Source organism: Physeter macrocephalus, chromosome 4 (genome assembly GCF_002837175.3).
Source record: "Physeter macrocephalus isolate SW-GA chromosome 4, ASM283717v5, whole genome shotgun sequence".
Classification (NCBI taxonomy): Eukaryota; Metazoa; Chordata; class Mammalia; order Artiodactyla; family Physeteridae; genus Physeter; species Physeter macrocephalus.
Window position 1 is genome coordinate 108,961,937 of NC_041217.1, and position 24,349 is coordinate 108,986,285.

At 35.5% G+C, this 24,349-nt stretch overlaps 1 protein-coding gene across 2 annotated transcripts in view; it reads left to right on the forward strand.

Moving 5' to 3' along the window:
* The window catches only part of ZNHIT6 (zinc finger HIT-type containing 6), a 57,037-nt gene that overhangs the window by 11,486 nt on the left and 21,202 nt on the right, over positions 1-24,349 (forward strand). For both annotated transcript variants that reach the window (XM_024119549.2, XM_028489195.2), the window contains exons 6-7: positions 21,160-21,228; positions 22,658-22,738. In XM_024119549.2, coding sequence (XP_023975317.1) covers positions 21,160-21,228; positions 22,658-22,738 — 150 coding nt within the window. The remainder of the gene's footprint in view (positions 1-21,159; positions 21,229-22,657; positions 22,739-24,349) is intronic.

Genomic DNA, 24,349 nt, shown 5'->3' on the forward strand with positions numbered 1-24,349 from the left:
TTCTTTTGTGTATTTTGAAACTGACATATTTAGAAATAGACATAATTTGTTTGAAATTTAAGATAACTGGTTTGTGCCTTCTGAAATATAAAATGTATTCCTGTTTTATGAAAGAAACCATTCAGAATGGTTTTACTGCTGCTAATATAGCCTCAAATTTTTAATTTTGGGGTCTTTAGACACATGAATGTATGTGGGAAGTTTTTTCCAAGAATACTACATTTGGTGTATTTTCTGGGTTTAGAACACAAATTTATACTCTTATCTTGGAACACCTCAGATCTCTGAAATGGCAAATTGGACTCTTCTTGCATTATGCCTTTTACTCATTAATTTACAATGATTTGGGCTTGATTTTCTTATATTTTAAGTGTCTTTCCATGAGGAGATTAGCAACATAGTACACAGTAGACTTTAGAATCAATTTCTTAGCTGCTTTCACATCTGTAAAATGGAGCTAATGATAGCTGCTGTGTAGAAGTGACCTTAGTGTATTAATTTACCTAGACACTAACTGGAGTGTAGGAAGGAATCAGCATATAGTAGCAATTGTAAAAGTAATATATCCTCATCATAAAAAAATTTAAAGAAAAATAGCACCTTTAATTCCACTACACAGAGACAACCACTGATAATATTTTATGTTTTCTTCTAATCATGTGTCCTTTTTTCAATTAATAAAGTAAAGCATAATATTAAATACTTATATAAAAGTATAAAAAGTTACATGACTCTCCTCAAGTTAAACATTATTCATCTATGTGAATTAAGACACACACTGTTTTTTCTACAGCTAGCTTTTTTCTATTTAACAATATATTATGGACATCTTACTTGTTAATGCAAATCTGCCCCGCTTTGTTTAAGTAGTATATTTCAACTATGACTACTATATCCTAATTTATTTAATTATTCCCATATTCATGAACTTTTTTAGCTAATTTCTAGATTTTAATTATTACAAATAATGCTGTTATAAACATCCTTGAATAAATTGTTTTGTGTGCTTATGTGACTTTTTCTGTATGATCAGTTCCTAGAAAGTGGAATTACTGCATCAGAGACTACATGCATTTATACTTTTGAAGGAAACTCCAAATTGTCCTCCCCAAAAAAGTACCACTTTGTACCTTGCACAAAAATGTATGAGTGCCTATTTTAGTTATACTGCACTTTAATTGAATATTATTAAACTTTTTTGCATATCTGATTAGAGGTTGAACAGTTGAATTTTTTCATTTAATGTGCCTGCTTATATCTCATCTTGATCTGTTACATGCATTGTAAATGTTTTCACCAGGCTTTTCACCCTTAATTTTGTCTTCCAGTCATTTTTGATGCATTTTAAAGAGTTGTAAAAGAAATTCTATAAAACATAGAGATAGTAAAATGGAGTGGTTAAGAGCACAAACTGGAGCTAGGCTGCCTGGGTTCAGATTTCTAACCAGCTACTTCCTAGCCATGTGATATTAAGCTAAGCCACCTAACTTCTTTGTGCTTCAGTTTCCTCATCTATAAAGTAGGGCTAGTAATAATAAACTAGGGATAAGCCAGTTTTCATTTCCATTTGTAGTAAATGAGAATATCTGTTTAAACATCTCACTAGCACTGAGTTGTCTCTTTTTTAAAAAATTTTGTTGCTATTTTGGAAGGTGGAAATGATATTTTGTTTTAATTTGATTTTATTTAATTGCTACTTAGATATGGAATATTTGGCCACATGTTTCAGAATAATATCTTAAAATTCAAGGGTGAAGTTTGACCTAATCCAATCTGTGGTAGTAAGATGATCTTTCATTCTTACAACTATTTTGGTGAAATAAATAATTCAAAATAATTTGGTGAAATAAATAATTGAAATCTATGGAACAGAATTTTTCTATTTGTTCTTTGTTAAATTGCCCATTATTATTTCTAAATGGAAAATGCCATGAACTGAATTTAAAATGTCTGTGTTTGGATGTTTGATGAATAGTAAAGCATTAAGGTGACTTCCCAGTTAGTTGATAGCCATACTTAGAATATTCTGCTTAGTTGGTTGATAGTCAGCTTGGAAATCTCTTTAGTGTGTTCCTATATTTTGTTCATTCTTGTTCAGCATTTTCATCAGTGATTTAGATCATGATTTCTAATCTTGGCACTGTGATGTTTTGAGCCACAGGGTTCTTTGTCGTGAGTGGCTGGTGTGTGTATCATAGGATGTTTAGCAGCATCCCTGGCTTCTACTGACTAGATTTTGGTAACACACACACACACACACACACACACACACACACACACACACACACACAGACACACACATCCCCTGGGATGGGGGCAGTGGGGAGAGGCAGAATTTGAGAGCCACTGATTTAGATGGATATGGAAGACATACTTATTGAACTTGATGTTTGGCAATATCAGGATTGCAGAAAATTTTGATTGCTAAAAGGTGATATATAAGTAGCAAGATAAATATATATGGTCCCGTACTTTACTCTTAGGGGGTAAAAGTGAAGAAAGGCATTTAGAAGTATCTTTTTTGTGATATCTGTGTGTTCTCAGACATTCATATGAAAATGATAAAAATTTTAGATGATCGTAGTGTTATTTGCTGGAAGGAGGGAAGAAGAGGATGCTGCATCTTATCAAAGAATTATTTTTACCTCCCACAGCTCCAGTATTGTGTTTTAGAGACTTGTTTTCAATGCTTTTTTAAACTTTCAAAAGTGTTTAAGGTTTTGACTGAGATAAACCTGAATTTGAATATTGCCTCTACATATGGTTCACGTTAGGTGACCTCAGGCAAGAGTGAATTTACTGGGTTGTTGAGGGGAGTAAATGAAATAATACTTAAAGTAATACCTGGCACTTAGTAGATAATGTGCAGTGATAATAAATGATCTGCATGCTCTTACTGGAAATCTTTGGGGATATGTTATGTTTACTATATTATATTCATGCCTAGTAGGTCTGAGGCAGCATTATATAATCAAACAATACTATTTCTGCAGTGAAACCTACAAATGTTTACATTTTAGTGGGAAAATAATGACTGTAAATGAGCTCAGTCAGGTTTCTGCTGCTGGAGGAGTTATGAAAATTTTTCAGTTTCAGAGATTTAGGGTTTGGAATTGTTCGTATGTGATCTCGGTTCTGTACTAAGATTATTATAATTACTCCCTAGGTATTAAATTGTTCCTTTGTTTGTTTAAGCAGCTTGAGCTACAGTATACACAAAAACTCAAATTGAAGTTCTTTAAAATTAAATGTTCCACAATGTTCATTGCAGCACTATTTACAATAGCCAGGACATGGAAGCAACCTAGCTGTCCATCGACAGATGAATGGATAAAGAAGATGTGGCACATATATGCAATGGAATATTACTCAGCCATAAAAAGAAACGAAATTGAGTTATTTGTAGTGAGGTGGATGGACCTAGAGTCTGTCATACAGAGTGAAGTTAAGTTGGAAAGAGAAAAACAAATACCGTATGCTAACACATATATATGGAATCTAAAAAAAAAAAAAAGGAAAAAATGGTTCTGATGAACCTAGAGGCAGGACAGGAATAAAGACGCAGACGTAGAGAATGGACTTGAGGACACGGGGAAGGGGAAGGGGAAGCTGGGACGAAGTGAGAGAGTAGCACTGACATATATACACTACTAAATGTAAAGTAGATAGCTAGTGGGAAGCAGCTGCATTGCACGGGGAGATCGGCTCAGTGCTTTGTGACCACCTAGAGGGGTGGGATAGGGAGGGTGGGAGGGAGATGCAGAGGGAGGGGATATGGGGATATATGTATACATATAGCTGATTCACTTTGTTATACAGCAGAAACTAACACAACATTATAAAGCAATTATACTCCAATAAAGATGTTAAAAAAAATAATTAAATGTTCCAGTGGTAACTTTTGAGCATTCTGAGTGAAGAATTCTTTGTGGTGTTTTTGTAACTTTTCTGTAAAGTTTGAAATTACTTGAAAATAAAATGTTTTTTAAAAACAATTAAATAGCCCCATATGAAGTGTGACTAAAGAACATTCTGCTTGAATTACCTCTGTAGGACTAACAGCAGGTTATGTGGTAGCAAGTGCGTTAGGTGCCTTAGAATCATAGGTTCATTTTAAGCCAGGTATCCTTTTTTTTTTTTTTAACATCTTTATTGGAGTACAACTGCTTTACAATGGTATGTTAGTTTCTGCTTTACAACAAAGTGAATCAGTTATACTTATACATATGTTCCCATATCTCTTCCCTCTTGTGTCTCCCTACCTCCCACCCTCCCTATCCCACCCCTCTAGGTGGTCACAAAGCACCGAGCTGATCTCCCTGTACTATGCGGCTGCTTCCCACTAGCCATCTATTTTACATGTGGTAGTGTATACATGTCCATGCCACTCTCTCACTTCGTCACTGCTTACCCTTGCCCCTCCCCATATCATCAAGTCCATTCTCTAGTAGGTCTGTGTTTTATTCCCATCCTACCCCTAGTCTCTTCATGACACTTTTTTTTCTTAGTTTCATGACATTTTTTTTTCTTAGATTCCATATATATGTGTTAGCATACGGTATTTGTTTTTCTCCTTCTGACTTACTTCACTCTGTATGACAGACTCCAGGTCTATCCACCTCATTACAAATAACTCAGTTTCATTTCTTTTTATGGCTGAGTAATATTCCATTGTATATATGTGCCACATCTTCTTTATCCATTCCTCTGTTGATGGACACTTAGGTTGCTTCCATGTCCTGGCTATTGTAAATAGAGCTGCAATGAACATTTTGGTACATGACTCTTTTTGAATTATGGTTTTCTCAGGGTATATGCCCAGTAGTGGGATTGCTGGGTCGTATGGTAGCTCTATTTGTAGTTTTTTAAGGAACCTCCATACTGTTCTCCACAGTGGCTGTATCAATTTACATTCCCACCAACAGTGCAAGAGGGTTCCCTTTCCCCCACACCCTCTCCAACATTTATCGTTTCTAGATTTTTTGATCATGGCCATTCTGACCGGTGTGAGGTGATATCTCATTGTAGTTTTGATTTGCATTTCTCTAATGATTAATGATGTTGAGCATTCTTTCATGTGTTTGTTGGCAATCTGTAGATCTTCTTTGGAGAAATGTCTATTTAGGTCTTCTGCCCATTTTTGGATTAGGTTGTTTGTTTTTTTGTTATTGAGCTGCATGAGTTGCTTATAAATAAGCCAGGTATCCTTTATGGTAGGAGTTTTTGACCAGTATGACTTCAAATCTCTTAAAATCATATGCAAAATTATGTGATATGTGAATTTTTCTAAGACTAGGAACCATAATTTTCATTTTATAGTCAAAGTGGGATATAACACTAACCAGCCTGTGATGTCAAAAGGGTATTTAATATCAATAGCAACGAATTTTAGAGGACTGGTGAATTTGCTGGAATGTCATAATGGATAACTTTAATGAACAAAGAAAAGTTAAGGGATGCTTATATTAAGAATAAGTTGAGCCAATATGAAAAAGACATTCTCTGTTAAAAATAGAGGAGCTTGGTAAGGAAATGTGTGCAATATAAGGCTCCCCTACTTATTTTATAGCAGATCCCAAACTACTTCTTTTAAATTGTGACTCTTTCAAAGGTAACTTCTCTGCCTCATCTCTTCCGTGGGGCTTGTAACTTGATGTTTACTTTCACCCAATGCTAATCAAAAACTATTTGAAAGAAATATGAAAGATCTCTATGAAGAAAACTTAAATTCTACTGAATGGCTTAAAAGAGTTGAACAAATGGGGGGAAAGGACCATGTTATTAAGAGATTCAATATTATAGAAATAACATTTATTTCTTAAATGAATGATCTTTAAATCTGATATGATCCCAATGAAAATATTAATGGGATTTTGTTCGGTTTTGATTTCGGATTTTTTAAATTTTTTTTTTTGGAGAAGGAAAGGATTCATGATAAAATGACTTAAGTTCATTTGGAAGAGTAAACATGGGAGAAGCACCAGGAGAACCTGGGAAAAGAAAGAGTAATAATGCTGGACTCATTAAAATGTATGAAATTTTAGTAAAGTTTTATGGTGTTGATGTAGAAATGAACAGTTAGTTCAGATAACAGAAAATAGATATGAGGCTATTTGGCACTCTAGTTTATGATCAGATAGTATTTCAAATTAATACAGAGAATGACTTTTTCAATAAATGGGGTTGAGACTGTTTGCCATTTGACAGTTTTTTTTACCAGAACTTCCAGGTGGAATTAAAATCTTTTTCTTCCCATTTTATTGAGATATAATTGACATACAGCACTGTATAAGTGTAAGGTGTACAGCATAGTGATTTGATTTACATACATCATGAAGTGATTATCACAATAAATTTCATGAACATCCGTCATCTCATAGATACAAAATTAAAGAAGTAGAAAAAAAAAATTTTTCTTGTGATGAGAGTGCTTGGGATTTACTCTTTGAACAACTTTCATACATAACACACAGCAGTGTTGATTATATTTACCATGTTGTATATTACATCCCTAGTATTTATCTTATAACTGGAAGTTTGTACCTTTTGACTACCTTTGTCCAATTCCCCCTCCTCCTCCCCTCTCTCTGGTAACCAGAAATCTGATCTCTTTTTCTATGAATAAGTGTATTTTTGAAGAATAAGTGACCTACAACGTTATGTTAGTAAAATCTTAAACTTAAAATGAAATTTAAAATATGGGAATATTTTCATAATTTTGAAGAGAGGAACATCCCATCCAAAGCCATAAAGGAAAAAAAAAAACTAAATTGACATAATTTTTTTTTTTAATTGGCCAAAAAAGACCATAATAAAATCAAAAGACTACCAGACCCGCTTCCAAAAAAAATCTTTAAACATATATGACAGTGCTTATGCATTAATAAAAGACTAGTAACTACTTAGGAAAAGGGGCAAAGGATAAGAATAGATGGTCATAGAATGATGTATATACATACATACACATGTGTGTGACAAGCATATATTACTAATATAGTGAAGGTATGAGCTAGCCAGACCATTTTCTTCTTCCACTGTTCTTGAGAGTAATTATTATAGAAGACAATATTTCTAAAAATGTTATACCTGCCTACTCAAGGAATTTAGCCTCAAATGTGTTAGTACAGTTCACAGAGATATATGTACATGTATATCTATTGCAACATTGTTTTTAATAGTGTAAAAACTGGCAACAGCTTCGAGTATCCCTCAGTATTGGGCTGAACTAAGTTAATAATGATGCCTTCATACAGTGGAATTCTATGCAACCATTAAACAAAAACAATTAGATACAGAAGTATTGTCATGGAATGACATCCATGAGTATGTTCAGTTAAAAAATAATGTTGGAGTTTAAATAGTTGTCTGAAAGATATGAAACTCACTTTTCCTATTGACGTAAAATTTACAGGCAATGAAATGCACAAATCTTAAGTGTATATTTGTTGAGTTTTGACAAATGCATATACCAGTATAACCGAGTCCCTGTAAATATATAAAATATTACCATCACCCAAGAAAGGTTTTTCCTAGTTATCTCCTCTCCTCCTCAGATAACCTATTCTAATTTTCAACCTGAAGATGAATTTTGCCTGTTTTAAAATTTCATATATATGAATCATATAGGTCACCCTTACTTTTGAATGATAGTTTGGCTGAATATGAAGTATCTCAAGTTGACATTTATTTTAGTACTTCAGTTTATTTATTCCACTGTTTTCTTACTTCTTTTGCCATTATTGAGAACACTGATGTTTTATACAATCTTTCTATGTCAGTTGCTTTTAAGTTCTTCACTTTTGTCTTTGGGGTGATTTATCTTCGTTTGGATTTGCTCTGCTTTCTGCATATTTCTGGAAAATTCTAATACATTATCTTAATTTTTTATTTCTTTGTCCGACTTACCTACATTCTGGGTAATTCATTCAGGTGTATCAACCAAGTCAATTTCCCTCCTTAGCTGTGTCTAATTAATCTGATATTTAGCCCATGTACTGAGTGGGCTCTTTGTTTGTGTTTCAGTTACACTTTTCATTTCTTGAAGTTCTGTTCCTTTCCCAAATCTATCTGGTCTTTTAGGTAGAATGTATTCCTTTCTCATGTTTTAACCTCCCTTTTTATTCAATAATTTAGTGCATTTGTTATTTGTGTAAATAATTCTGTCTGAATTTCTTGGAAATTTGTTACTGCTGTCTGCTGTTTCTGCTGACTCTTCATTTTGATGGCTTGTTTCTTTGTTTTTTTCTAAAATGTAATTATGAACTCAAGTTCATGTAGGAGCTGGTATGCACTTGCTTATGCCAGATACCCAACGCACCAATCCAGGACCCTCTTTAATTTCTTAGTCTGAAGTTTATCAGACTATACTACTGGTAATAATTTGAACCCCAAACCCATTTGATGAGTCCATAGTTATTCATTCTCAATTGAAACCTTTCCCCCACCTCCTATACCTTTCTCTCTCCCTAGACCTCAAGCTGAGGTGGACAGGTTTCCTCATTGTCTCCCTTTGCTGGTTGGCAGAATTTTTCTGGTTCACTCTTTCACTGCATAGTTTTATGCAGTGATCTCAGTTGGAGGTCTCCAGCTTATGTGAGGTCAGTATCTTGGCTCATGTTCCTCAGTGACTGTTGAAACATAAGCCTTTTGGTTACCAAGCCTCTTGATTACTTGGAGGCAAAGGCCTCCAGAGCAGGTATAGCTTCCACATTCCACTATGGTTTTTAGTTCCTGCTTCCTTTTGGCCCCTGAAAATTTTTCATACTTTTTGATGAGCTCAGTATGTTTGCTGTATTTCTCCAGGATTTCTTATTGTGTGCCTTGAGAGAGTTTTCAGATGATCTTCTCTGCCAAGTTGCCCTAATTGCTTAAAATAAATAGTGGCCCCAAACAAAGGGAAGGTCAGTTGTCGAAGACAGATGGATCAGGAAGGCATGATAATTACTTGTTCACCTAACAATTCTACTTTTAGGAATTTATCTGATATATATAACCATACATATGGAAATGAAATATGTACAAGGATATTCAGTGCACCATAGTTTGTAATAGCAAAAGAGTAGTATGAATCTAAATATCCATCAGTAGTGGACTGCTTAAATAAATTATGGTATGCCTTTAAAATGGGGAAAAAATTCAGCAGCTCTAAATGTATGAATATTGGAATGGTTGCCAGAAATACTAAGTGAATAAAGATAGATACAGAACTATGTTCATTGTGTGCTACCCTTGTGTGAAAAGTAAAGGTTATATCCGTATATACTTATATTGTAAACGATTAATAGTAGTTATCTTAAGGGAGGGAAATTGGGTAGAGGGGGACAGACATGGGAATTACGTGCCCTTTTGTACCTTTTTTGAATTTTAGACCATGTGCATGTAATACTTATTTTAAGAATAAATAAATGAATTTTTAAAATAATAATTTTAAAAGACATTGATGGATGTGGGCAGGACCATTATACATTTTGAGTTGTAAATATATTCAATAGTCTTTGAAAAGTATTCTGATACTGTCATATAAAATTCCATGTTTTTATCCATGGCTGCATCTTTTCAGTTGTGTTTTAGTGTTTTGCTACAGAAAGCCATGGATAACAAACCTGGAGATTATCTTGGTTGTGTTTGAATATCGCATCTCATTTGGTTGCCTAAGTCCCTCATTTTATTTTCCTGGCTATTTGGGCCTGAAGATTCAGCAGTGAGGGGGAATATATTTCGACTTGTCATTTGGAAAAAAGAATTGGATTGAGAGACTCCTCCCCAATAATATCTTTAGCTTAACTCCAGGCATGTACTGTCTTGTGTGGTCTAACCTCCCATTCCCTAGGAATGGACCCAACTTTTGACCTTCATCTTCTGGCAGTTTGTCTCCACATGACCTCAACCCTCATTTCTAAGCAGCCCAGTCCTTCTTCATTCCTTTACAACTGTCAGCTTAGAAATGAGTTGCTATCTTCCTTTTGGCCCAGAGTTCTTAGGCTCTCTGTCTAGGGGTCTCTCTTAAACTTAGAGTATTAAGATAGTGGAAGTGTGCCCATTATTAAACAACAGTGTGAATTGCTGTTTGAGCTCCAGTCCTATTTTAGAAGCTAGCCACTAGATGTCTCTCTTGTAAAGAAATAACCTTTTATAGATTCTTAAAATTACTTTTTGTAAGAATGTCTGGATGTGTGTAACTGAGTCACTTTGCTGTACAGCAGAGATCGGCACAGCATTGTAAATCAACTCTACTTCAATAAAAAAAATTTTTTAATTACTTTTTGCTCTTTGGATAAAATTACAGCATTCAAATTTTATTGCGATGATATACCTATCCACCTCTGTATTAATGTCAGTAGCACTTTTTTCTTTAAACAATTATGTGGCCATACATTTCTTAAAGCACAGGATTTTTGGTTTTGTTTTTGTGGGTTTGGTTTTTTTGGGGGGAGTATGGTGTGTTATAAGTAGTATAGGTTTGTACTTTGTTGCAAATTAACTTTAGAAAAGAGCAAAGGAAAATGAAATGGATTTAGCAGTTGTGGTCATGGTGAGAGAGGTAGATTTGGGGGGAGTACATAATAGGTGCTCAGTACAAACTTGTTAACTAATTAAAAATGATTAGCTCTATGGTTTCTCTCCGATAACTGCTTTGATACAGTCTGATGAAAAAATTTCAGAGCAACAGCAAGGACTTAACACTTCTATTCTTTCACACTGGTTTTCTAATGGTTCCTCAGTCAATCAGGTATTTCCTTCCTGGGGCCATGTAGACAGTGGTAAGAAGGAGGTTCTTATGCCACAGCATCACAGAGGGTATATCTTTCCACAGCAACAGTTAGCCAGCATTCATACAAATGGAAACCAAACACTCTTGATCATATCAGGGTCCCCATACTGGTTCAGTTAGGGAAGTCCTTCCTCAGTCACCAAGTCTGCTTCTTCATGATATGCCTCAGGAATGAGTCCCTTTCTACTTCCTTCACTGCAGCATCTATCAGCTGTCTTCTCCCATGCAGGCCCAACTTGTCTCACCGGGGACTATTGGGGAACTTCTAAGAGCTCTCCCTACCTTCAGTGTCTTCTCACGTCAGTCACTCTTATACATTGATGCCAGATACATCTTCCTAAAACATGTTTTTAGTATGATGGTCACCTGCTCAGAATCTTTTAGTGCTTCTTGTACCCACAGGAGTCATTAGCTCAGAGATACCTTCACTGGTCATAGGCAGAATTGCCAGTAGGTGAAATCTGTCATCTCATGTGGCTTTGGATGGACTGCCTGAAGCTCTCAAGTGTTGTACTCTATTCCATGGCCTAAAATTACCTTCCTTTCTTTATCCCCCCCCCCATATGAAATTGCTGCTTTTCAGGCAGTTGGAAATATCTCTTTCAAGTATTTCTCATTACCCAAAATAATGAAGGGTGGGTCTTCCTCAGTGTCTTTACTTTTTAAAAGAGGAATAATAATATATTTAATAATTTTCAAATGTTTATTTTGTATTAAACATGACAAAATTTAACTTAATTTTTATGTGTTAAGGGAGTTTTTTTGGCAAGTTATTTACCTCTCTGTGCCCATTGCCTTATTTGTAAGATGCGGACAATAATGTGCCAGTTTTGTGTAAATGGTTTTCAATCTAGAGTATACATCAGAATTAACTGGGACAATTTCAAAATGCAGATACCTGGGCCCGACCAACAGAATTCCTAAGTCATTGAGCCTAGGGTAGAGCTTAGGTATCTTTACATTATAAAAGAACCAGATGAGGCTGTGCATATGTAGGGGCAGAAGATATATGGGAAATCTCTGTACCTTCCTCTTGATTTTGCTGTGCACCTAAAGGGCTCTAAAATAATTTGTCTTTAATTTAAAAAAAAAAAAAGGCACTAGGTGATTCTGATGTTTATGTCTGCTTGAAAATCACTGACCTATATGCCAGTAAGTCACTGTCCTTCTTCTCAAGTAGTTCAGTGGGAAGACAAGACAGCAAACTCTCATAATGTAGTGTGGTGAATGCTCTGATGGAAGATACATGGAGCGTTGTGGGAGCACAAAGGAAGGCTCAGTGCCCCAGCCTTGGGGAAGTGTTATTCCTTAAGAGCTGGGGACTGGAAAGTCCTCCCAAGAGAAGATAGAATTTGAGCAAATTATTGAAGGACAAGGAGGAGTTTTTAAGTCTAGGGTTTTATCCAGACAGAGGGAAGGATAGTCTTATGGTGAAAATATCAGATGCAAAAAGAGTAGCAAATTGAAGACAATGTAAGTAGTCTGGTATATCTAGAAACTAGGGTGGGAGTTTGGAAGTGGTAGGGGATAAGACTGGAGAGAGCCCCACTGGGGCTGGGCCTTGCAGGACCTTATATGCCATGCCAGGGAGTTGAAATAGAGTCATACTTTAAGCAGAATATGTTCCTGTTCCTCTAAGGGATCCATACTAAATAGTGGATCTTCATAGTTGTCCCCACCTGATTTCCTAATGTATTCAACTAAATGCACCCAGGCTGGTTATATTCTTAATCCTAGAATGTCTTCCCCTTTCATATTTCCTAGACATCTGTGAAAGTACACATGGTAGCTCATCTTCTCCATTATTTCTCCTTTGCCAGAGTTCCTATAGTACATATTTTCTCCAAAGTTAATGTGAAACAGATGCTGGCATTTAGTGCTGGTATTCAGTTTTTGTTATGCACATATCTGCTATCCTTTCTGTGTTCTGGTGTTTCTTAGTAGGGGCTCTATTGGCATTTTGAACAGGACAATTTTTGTTGTGTGGGACTGTCCCGTGCATTACAGGAAGGTTAGCATTTCTGGTCCCCACCCACTATATGCCTAAAGTGCTTCCCAGCCTTGGAACAATCAAAACTGCCTAGCCACTTCCAAATGAGATTGATGCCACTCCCAGTGGAGAACTGCTTTATTAAGTGCTCAAGTATTTACAGTTATTTGAAGCAGAATGTACTTTTTCATTTCGATCTTTACCTACTGTATCCATTTTCTTAATATACTGTCTACTGAAGCCAATACCACATACTTAACCTGTTTCCTATTATCATGTAGTAGTGAAACTGATTTTTAAAAGAGCAAAATATAATATATAACTGGAACTTTTCAAAGTATTTTCATAATGATGTGAGACATAAAATTATGGTTTTCATTCTCCCCAGTTCCAGTAATTTTAATCCATGCTAAGTAACTACACAGATCCTTTGTATTCACTCTTCCAAAAACACTTATTATGGTACCAATCCTAATAAAATAGGTGGATTATTTTTATGAAGTATTGTTATGTTTATGTTTGAAACTTTAAATTTTGATCTTGAAATACATTTCAAAAGATAAAATGCCTATGAGTGAAGAATTATGTAGATATTTTGTACATTTGTTTTTTCTTGAAGGGTTTCACATTTTTGTAGATTTTCCTTCTGCTTTAAGTTAAAATAAGATTTCGTAACCCATAGTGGAGCAAAATGCCTTTTTCCTGAAATTCCATCAGGTATCATTTGCTTTGTCCAAATTTTATAACAGTTGACAATATACAGATTAGTCTATCTTTTCCGTTGCTTAGAAATGCAAGATGACATCTAGAAAGAAAAATTTAATCCCTTGTATCAAACAGTTAGGATGCTTTATTTTGCATGAAATAAAATATTCAGTTCAAACCGGTTTGAGCTATAAATAGGGTGTATTATTGGCTCTCATAACTGAATGTTCTGAGGTTGGATGGACTTCAGGGTGAATAGGTACAATGACTCAATTGTATCTTCAAGGACCCAGTTTATTGCTGATTCTCCATTGTATCTTCTATGGTGTCAGCTGAATCCTTGTAACAGTTTAGGTAAATATTTAGGAATGCTTCTTTCCCAGCATAACTGAACAGGAAACCTGAAATTCACCATGAGTGGACCGCCTAGGTCATCTGCCCAATCCTGAGCCACTGTGTCCAGGAGGATATACGGTGTGCTTTTCTTAAGCCAGCCAGTTAAGTGTATAGTCCTGGAGGTAGGGATGGGATCCATTCATCAAAATATGGTTATGGATTAGGAACAAGGATGGTGATAAGGGTTGCCAAGGAGACAAAATGTCCACTATAACTCTTAAAAGTGATTTTAAAATATGGAGGCGAATATTCAAAATAAAATATAATTGATATCCATTTGAATTATCAGTACAGAAAAATACATGGCTTGTTACTGAACTTTCATTTCTGGAAAGTTCATAATAGTATACTAGATTGGAGCATAGACTCTAGAGTTAATGTGCTGCCTGGGTTCAAATCCCAGCTCTCCCACCTTCCAGCTGAATAATCATGTTGGAGGAGTGACTTACTTCTCTCTACCTTAGTGTTCTCACCTGTAAATAATAGCACTTATCCCACAGAATTACAAGAATGAAATAAATTAACACATATAAAACATGTAGAACAATGTGTGACATTCAAAAGGCACTTAATAAACTAGTCAGCCCTCTGTATCTGCAGGTGCTGCATCTACAGATTCAGTCAACCACAGATTGAAAATATTTGGGGGGAAAAAAATCTCCAGAAGTTTCCAAAAAACAAAACTTGAATTTGCTGCACACCAGCAACTGTTTACATAGCATTTATGTTGTATTAGGTATTATAAGCAATCTAGAGATGATTTAAAGTATATGTGAGGGGGCTTCCCTGGTGGTCGAGTGGGTAAGACTCCGCACTCCCAGTGCAGGGCACCTGGGTTCGATCCCTGGATGGGGAACTAGATCCCGCATGCATGCCGCAACTAGAAGTTCGCATGCCGCAACTAAGAAGTCTGCATGCCACAGCTAAAAGATCCCACATGGCACAGCCTATATTAATTAATTAATTAATTAATTAATCAAATATTTTTAAAAATAAAATTTTTTAAAAAATAAAGTATATGGGGGCTTCCCTGGTGGCGCAGTGGTTGCGCGTCCGCCTGCCGATGCAGGGGAACCGGGTTCGCACCCCGGTCTGGGAGGATCCCACATACCGCGGAGCGGCTGGGCCCGTGAGCCATGGCCAATGAGCCTGCGCGTCCGGAGCCTGTGCTTCGCAACGGGAGAGGCCACGTTAGAAGGAGGCCCGCATACCACAAAAATAAATAAATAAATAAATAAATAAATAAATAAAGTATATGTAAGGATGTGTGTAGGTTATATGCAAATACTACACCATTTTATATAAAGGACTTGAGCATCTTCAGTTTTAGTATCTGTGCAGCGGAGTGTGGGGATGGACTGAACCAATTCCCCCAGGATACCAGGGGATAACTATTGTTATTGCTACTTGCTAGTGCTCTCTGGTAAAAGGATCTACTGGTAGTCTTCATAACCTGTAGGCTTTTCTAACTTAATAAGTGGTATAATACTCTGAAGATCAGACTTGTGGAAAATCTAGCTTTAGCTTACCTCATGGAGTCACCTGTATTTAAAAATCATAAGTAAAAATTTCAGGCATATTTAAACTGCACTATGTCAGTGAACTTCTCAAAAGTAGTAGGAAATACTTTCCTTAATAACTACAAACAAGGGCTAAAAAGTTAATGTCCTAAATATACTCTAGAAACCGTTATTAGAGTTAAATAGTAGGATGAGAGATCTCCTTCTAAGCCCCTCATTTCCCTCTTCTTTAAAAACCTTTGTTGGTAGAGTGCACTAACCACAGAATGAAATCCATATTGTTTGGCAGAACATTCAGAGCCCTTTATAATCTGGCATTAGCCCACATGTCCACTGAATTCCATGTAAGTAGAGTTTGGTTATAAATTCATGGCGCAATATTCTAAGTTAAAGGCCCTGTCAGTATTTCTGTTCTAAGCTTCATAAGTCACAGGACATTAAACTGAATGTAAAATTATAACAATGGTAAAAATAGCAACTAGCATTTCTGATTACTGTGTTCTGAGCTCTTGACGTGTATGTACTCATTTAATCCTGTGATATAAATACTGTTCTCCCCATTTTACTGTGAGAACCCTGAGGCACAGAGATGTGTCTCTTGCTCAAGATCACATGAAGTAATAAATTTTGTTAAGAGTAGGTTTCAAACAAAGTCCACTTAATCTCTGCCCTCTCCTACCTCTGGCCATTACAGTATATTGGATATCCTTTCCGTGTACAGTGTCAGCAAAGAACAGGGTTCTTTTATGTGAACCTCTGTACACTTCTCGCAGTGGGTTGGTGGTTGACTCACTGCCCTAAAAAGAGGTCTGCTTTGGGCTCATCCCCTCAGTCTCTTTGCATCCCTAATGCCTAGCGAGCCCTTAGAAGTGTTTTTTGAGTAAATGTTTGTTAATCAGTGATGGAATGGAATGAGAATTGGTGATTTTTTTTTTTTTTAGGAACAAAAATATTCATGCTCATTTAAACTTTGTATTAGAAATCTTAGTTCTTAGAATTCAGCCCTCCATATGTAACTCTTAGTCATAGCGTATTTCTTGAGGAAGATAGCTTTGAAGCTGTCAGATAATTAGATAAGTAATCATTTGACAGTTCTGGTTGGATAATAATTTCTGAGATAAAAAGGAAATACCTTAAAATAACACTTCCAATAATAAAATGTTTTTAAGTTTAAAAAGAATGTTAAAATTATTCCTGTCCTTTCTGTGACTGCCATGCTGCACTTCCCCATGAAAACATCTTTGATTTTTCTGATTATAAAAACTAGTCAGTCATTATATCAACAGTTTAATACAGACACATAAAGTAAGAATTAAGTCCTTTCATAATGTTAAGAAATAACCATAGTTAAAAGCTTGAAGTCCGCCTGCCGATGCAGGGGACACGGGTTCGTGCCCCGGTCCGGGAAGATCCCACATGCCGCGGAGTGGCTAGGTCCGTGAGCCATGGCCGCTGAGCCTGCGCGTCCAGAGCCTGTACTCCGCAATGGGAGAGGCCACAACAGTGAGAGGCCCGCGTACCACAAAAAAAAAAAAAAAAAAAGCTTGGGGCATATCCTTCATACTTGTAAATACAAAGTCATGAAGTCAGAAGAATAATTGAGTGTATAGGTATAGTACTTCCCCCTCAAATTTGTGTCTTCATCCACATATTACTTTCTTGAAACTGTGGGAGAAAATGATCCTTAACAGTTTCTAGTAAGCAAGAGTTGTTAAATAAGTGTCCTATATTAACTCACTAAAATCAAGTATAAAAATATTTATTTTCATCATTTAATACTTGTAAATATAAGTATTTCTCAACTTTTTTTTCATTATTGCCTCCCAAGGAGGCTTTTTAAACATTTTCCCTCAAATTGGGCCCCCCCCCAATATTTTGATACCACAGTTATACTCTATATATCTGTTTATGTACATGGGCCCTCTAAAGGGCCACAAACCATTATACTATCTAAGATTTTTTTTATCCTCCTAAGAACCAGTTTTCAGCCTTTTTTGGGTGATGCTGCCCCCGTTGAGAATGCATGGGGTGTGTGTGTGTGAGAGAGAGAGAGAGAATGTGTGTGTGTGTGTGTGTGTGTGTGTGTGTGTGTGTGTGTGTTGATATTTGGGGGAGGAGGAGAAAAGGCTTTGCTGTGCATGAATAGTTACTTCAGTTTTGTGGCACTCAGAGAGAAGAGGTCAGTTTTTCTGTTACTTTATCAGGTTGTCCAGAAAGGAGCATTAGGTTTAATGATTGCCACCATTACTTCACCAGTCTATTATCAAACTCTAAACATAGTGCCTTGGGGTGCCTAAGTGACCGAGAATATTCTGGGTACCGTATTTCCATTCTTGAGAATGTTGATAAATATGACAAGGACACAATGACATTATTATAGTTGAAAGCATTTTATTGAATTTAGGGAATAGTAGTCCTGATGTATTAAGAACAATAATAAATGTTTAAACCTCTGTCCCAGTGGTTCTCAAAAATAGTGATTTTGCCTCCCGGAGGACATTTGCAATATTTGGGAGCATTTTTGGTTGTCACAACTAAGGGAGTGGGTGTTGCTAGTGGCATCTCATGGTTAGAGGCCTGGGACGCTGCTAAGCATATTGCAATGCACAAAACAATGTACCTCTACCCCTCAACCCATAATAGAATTATCTGGTCCAAAATGTCAGCACTGCTGAGGTTGAAAAACCCAGCTTTATCCTAATGATTCTATTTCTTGGAATCTATCTTTAGAAGATAATCCAAAATACAGAAACAATTATGTATATGCCTAAAGATACTCAGCGAAACATTATTAACTTTAATTTTTTTCCTTTACAAAGTCTGTCCTTTCAGAAAACTTATAAGCAAAAAAGAGGGGGACTCAGAGTTCCCCTCATAAGTAATGTTGTTGGGATTTTGATGTATGTGTATTTTTTTAAGTGGGACATATATCACTATAGATACTTATGAAAAATGAGAAACAAACTCAATTCTTTCAGACTCAGGAAGAGATTTGGTTGCCTGTGTCAGGACCACATCAGTTTCAGGAAAACTAAAGAACTACTTTAGAGATAATTAACTCACTCATTTCAGGAATTGTTTATACACCACCCTTCAACCTCTTTGTCCACTCTCACTTAAATCTTATACTCTGCATTACTGTTCTCAAATGCCTCTTATACTACCATAGAGTAAAAAAGTACAGGCAGTTTTTCAATGAAGTTAACTTTTAGTTCTGTGCACCAGTAAAGGTAAATGATGGTCCCATCCCTGAGGATATTCTTTTATTTTTTTCTTTACTGTGATTTAATATGGAAGAACAAGAACAAATGGTAAAAAATTGGAAGCAATCATAAATGTCTATCAGTAGAGAGTAGATAAATAGGTTTTAGCATTCTTCATGCAATGGAATACAATGTAGCAGTTAAAATTAATGAACTAATTTACATATATCTTCATAAATCTCCAAAGCATAATGTAAATGTAAAGCAAGGCATAAGATATTTAGAGTATAATGCTGAAATAAATCTTGATATCACATAAAATACTGTATTGTTTATAGATATGTGTGCATATATATATATATATATTAAAAATATAAAATCATGGATGGCAAAAATAAACACCCAACCTCAGGATAGTAGTTACCTCTGATGATGAAAAGAGAATTGGATCAAGAAACAGTAAAAAGACTCATCAACCATATTAATAATCTTATATTTCTTAGAATAAAAGTATCTCAAGCATATAAATATGGCAATATACAAGTTGGTTAAATCTGACTGTGGGTACATTTAATGCTTTTATTCTCTTTTTGTTTTTGAAATATTGCAACATCACATGTTTTTAAAACTAAATGTACTTTTCAGATTTGTTCATATTTGAACTGAGGCCAAATATAGAAAGATTTTTATAATAGTCATAATTTAGCAATGTATATATAATAAAAGTAATGAATGATTTCTTTATAATCACAACTAACTACAGCAAATAAAATTATTTTCAAGGGCTTTTCTCTCTTTGTTTTTGGAATGTTAAGTACTTTCTGAAGGTATTTAGGGTCTACTGAATGTTAAGAAAGGTGAATCGTTCTTGAAATTACTCAAGCAATGGTTGGGGTAATTGAGTATGATTTACAGTTCCACAAGATGACAAGTTGGTAAACTTTTTTCTTCCCCATGTAACTTAACAAATATATTTAGAAAGAAACCATATTATGCATTAAGATTAAAAACTCAGTTTGTTTCATAGTAAGAGAAAAATGTGGTATCTCTCAGCCTCTTGATAGTGATACTATGTGATGCCTGTTTCACAGATAACAAATATTGCAAGGTGTTTCATTTTAGAAGACTTCTTTGTTTAAAACCAGTAACTTTGTGGTTTGCATTCAGATTTTTTTTTTAAAGTTTTTTCCTCTGAGATTTTAGACATCTGACCTTTAAATTAGTAAGGGGTGCTTTACAACTTTGTTCTATCCAAAAAAATATTAAACTTAACATGCTTGTTTCTTGTGTGATAAGTGGCACTATCAACATAAGCATAATCAAGCATATTTTTCTCTAACTAGTGCTCAAAACTGTCTTGTTATTAACCAAATCTGTGATTACTTACCCTAATAGAAGGATTTTTACTTGATTTTTTGCTAGTTGTCCTCAGACAAAAATTTGCTTGAATCATATAAATGTATGGTGGGAGATACTCTACTAGATTGTATTAAAAGAAAATTATTTTAGATTTTGGGCTCGTGATGCTAAAGGATAGTTTTATAGGAGATGCTAGCTATTGCTTGGACCTACAGCTGGCAATTAACTTGCCAATGGGTTGTTAGCAATTTCTTCTAAATAAGGAAAACGTGTAAAACGATCATGTAGTGAAGACATTTAAATTTCTGTAATGGATTGACTATTTTGAGCATTAAATTTTTTTTAAAAGGAATGGTGTCTGGGCTTCCCTGGTGGCGCAGTGGTTGAGGGTCCGCCTGCCGATGCAGGGGACACGGGTTCGTGCCCCGGTCCGGGAGGATCCCACATGCTGCGGAGCGGCTGGGCCCGTGCGCCGTGGCCGCTGGGCCTGCGCGTCCAGAGCCTGTGCTCCGCAGCGGGAGAGGACACAACAGTGAGAGCCCCGCGTACCACAGAGAAAAAAAAAAAGGAATGGTGTCTAGTGTCACCAAATTTAGATATGTTAAATAGAGCATATGGCTGTTTTTCTAAAATCACACATTTAGTGAATTATTACTGTTGATCCTGTTATCAAACCAAAGTTTAGACTGAAAGCAAAGGGACTAACTCAGAGTGCATTCTGCTTAGCAACCAACTTGTCTCCTGTTTTGCTACTGAATGCAAGTACTCATGGCTCAGAAGTGTATCTGCAGCCAGCTGGTCTCAACCAGACAATACTTCATTCACCTAATTTCCAGACTAGTCAGGCAGAGACATCAGCTCATTATTTTTAGTCACAAGGAAATTTATTTGTAAACTTCAAGCAGTAGCACAGTGATCTCAGAAGCCCCCGAACTATGAGAAATTGCCTTCTAATTCAAGAATGCGAAGTCCTTGGAATTTCGAACTGCTCTGCCTAATTTTTTTTCCTCTTAAAACCTCTTGCAAGTATATTGTTTAAAACACATAGCCTCTAAAATCCTAGAAAAGAGAAAATATTTTTTAGTAGAAAAAATACTTTAAATTCTAAGAATACTTTTAGAATTATTATCTGAAAACAAAAATTCAAGAAATCAGTTTTTTTGTTCAGACTTTTATTGTCTGCCTTGATCCCCACATGATTATTTTCTGTCTTAGAAATCGACGGTTTTGTTGGCATGTGAAGCTCCAGTTTCCTCAGAGTCAAGCTGTGTATGTAGAAAAAAGGTATAGTATCACGACTGTCTGTTAAGAACTCACTTGTTTTCATTTTGTCTCCATATTTGAAATAAACTGTTAACTTAAACGTGATGTCAATAGTAGGCTGGATAACTAAGTGTGGTATATTCATACAATGCAATGCTGCACACCACTGAAAATGAATGAACTACATCTACACATATCAATGTGGATGAATCTCAAACATAATGTTGAGTGAGAAAGACAAGTTAAGGAAGAATGCAGAGTATGATTTTCATATGTAAATATGAAAAAAATGAAAGTATACTTTTTAGGAATACTTTTAGTGGTGGTAGAACTCTAAGGGAAATGATTAGCACAGAAATCATGATGGTGTTTAGTTCAGCATGGGGACAGATGTTAAGGAGAGCGATGCAGGGAGAATCAAGAGGGCTGAATCAAGAGGAAGAATCTTAAGCTAGGTGGTTATATAGGAAATGAAAAATAAGCCAAAATTCTGCTATGATAAAATTGCAGCTATTAACATCATAGTGTGTCCTCAGAAAATACATGATTATAGACATGTATATATGTATACTCATAATGGGAAGTAATTTGCATAACAGTTTTTTATCCTACTTTTTTCATATTATGAACATTTCAAATGTCATTTAAAAATTTGAATGGTGATATACTATTTGATTCCTTGGGTTAGGAAAATTTTAAGTTGCTTTTTAAATAATATCTTTAGCATCTATTCACATTATGCATAAATGTCCTCTCTTTGTAATTGTCATAGGATTTTAGGGAGGAACTTTCTTATTTAAGGTTGCATACCAGACTAAAGACAGGGAAAGGACTCATATTTTACAGGTGGGGTATGTAGCACAGTAGTGTATATGAATATGTATAAATGATTAAGGAAAATTGCTAGTTCAAAACAGTGTCTTAATTTTGTTTCTACAGCTTTATAGTATAAAACAATATGCATACATACATACAGGAAATTTGGTAAACCTAAAATGCTTTGTTTCCAGGGAGAGTAGTATCAATTTTTTAACCTGGTCTTATGATTTAGAATAAATAAACTTGAACATGCACTGAAACTAGCATCATCTGAAACCTTTTTTTCAGATTTTTGATTTCTGCAACTTTCAAATCTATTTCACCATGATATCTTTCTTTTCATCTTTGAACACAGGAGTGTGTTAAATGAGGCTTTGTATTTTTATAATTGATTTATAGGGAGCTTCTCAAAATATTATTTTTAAGACTTGTTAAATGTGTCCAAGAAGTGTGTTTGAGCTTTTCTCCTAAGTAATTTTTGCTTAAAAGGATATTATATTTTGCCAAGACTAAAATATAAAAGGTCCATGTTCAGTTATTTTTTTAAAGCCACAATATTTAGTAATTCTAAATTAACACCTTTAATAGAAAATTATAAGTAATAAGTTTTGTTTTTGTTTTTGTTGGGAAGAGTACCAGATGATAAAACTATTAATGAAATCCTAAGAGCTTACATTGATCCTGAAAAGTCTGATCCTGTAATTCGTCAAAGGTATGTTTCAAAAATCTTGTAACTTTCTGAAATTATTAAAAATGTTAAGGTATTTACTATATGCATATTTATTAAATAAAGCCATGTTTTTATTAGAGTATAATGTTTCCATACTGTTTACTTTCTGTCCCACTTCCTTGGTGTGTACTCAAGGCTTTGTCAGTCAGAGATGATGCTCTGGGTGAGGATTTTGGTTATAGTAATAACAGCAGTACTTAACACTGTTTGCTGCATTCCAGATACTGCTCTTTGAAGCTTATAATAATAAATGTATTAATTCATTTAATCCTCACAATAACCCTTCAAGGTAGATTATTGCCGTTATATCTATTTTGCAGATGGGGAAACTGAGCCTTAAAGTGGTTAAGTGACTTCATATAGCTAATAAGTAGGGAAGCTAGGATTCAAATCCAGGCGGTCTGGAGTCAGAGTCTGTACTCTTACCCCTTAAACTAAACTGCCTTTCACAGTTGAACTAAAAACTCTGAAAATTGAGTTTCCAAGTAGTTAAAGACAGGAAATCCTATTTCAGCCAAGTCTTCATAAAACTGAGAAATACACACTCTGCCTCCTGTCCAGAAACACACCATGGACAAAAATGGTTAACATAGCATAGTGGAAAGATTCAGTTATGAATATCTGGGTTAGAATAGCTAATTCTGTCCCTTATTAGCTATGTGATCAGGAACCAACTTACTTCCGGACCTTAATTTTTTCCATCAGTAAAATGAGAATGATGATGTTTACTAGATAGAGTTGTTACAAAGCTTGTAAAAAATTACATATATACAGTTCTAGTACAGAGTCTAGCACATAGTAAGCAGCACTCAAAAAAGGAAACTATTAATATGTGAATTATTCGTGTTTCTGAGCAGGAATTTCTTTTCACCGGGTGATACCTGCTTAGGTTATGAATACTTGGTTTTGTTAAAATTTGAAACTGGGTGGATTCTGAAGTGTCTGATTCAGTTCTAGTTAAATCTCATCTTCTACTTTTCATAGAAAGTGGTGCCCAGACTCAAACAAATCCATGTCACATATCAAGTGGTGTCTTTGGGACCGCTACCAGAGTTGAGTTTCTTTTCCTCTTATTACCGATAATCTAATTGTTATCGCTGGTCATATATTTAACAATAAGACAAAATACCTGCCACCAAATTGGATACATTTTTTAAAAATAAATAAATTAGCAAGATTAATCTGTACAGAGAGAAGAAAGGTAATTTTTAAAACAGATCCTTGGTTGGAAAATATCTTTAACACCTTTTCTGTGCTTGGATAGATAAATTTTAAGTATTATTATTAACTACTCATAGATGCTTAGTTTCCATAGGCACAGTTTTAAAATACACTAGGGGCTTCCCTGGTGGCGCAGCGGTTGCGCGTCCGCCTGCCGAAGCAGGGGAACCGAGTTCGCGCCCCGGTCTGGGAGGATCCCACATGCCGCGGAGCGGCTGGGCCCGTGAGCCATGGCCGCTGAGCCTGCGCGTCCGGAGCCTGTCCTCCGCAACGGGAGAGGCCACAGCAGAGGGAGGCCCGCATACCACAAAAAAAAAAAAAAAAACACTAAAAATCAGTTTTGCTTCCTTTAATATGACATTTTTATTTCAG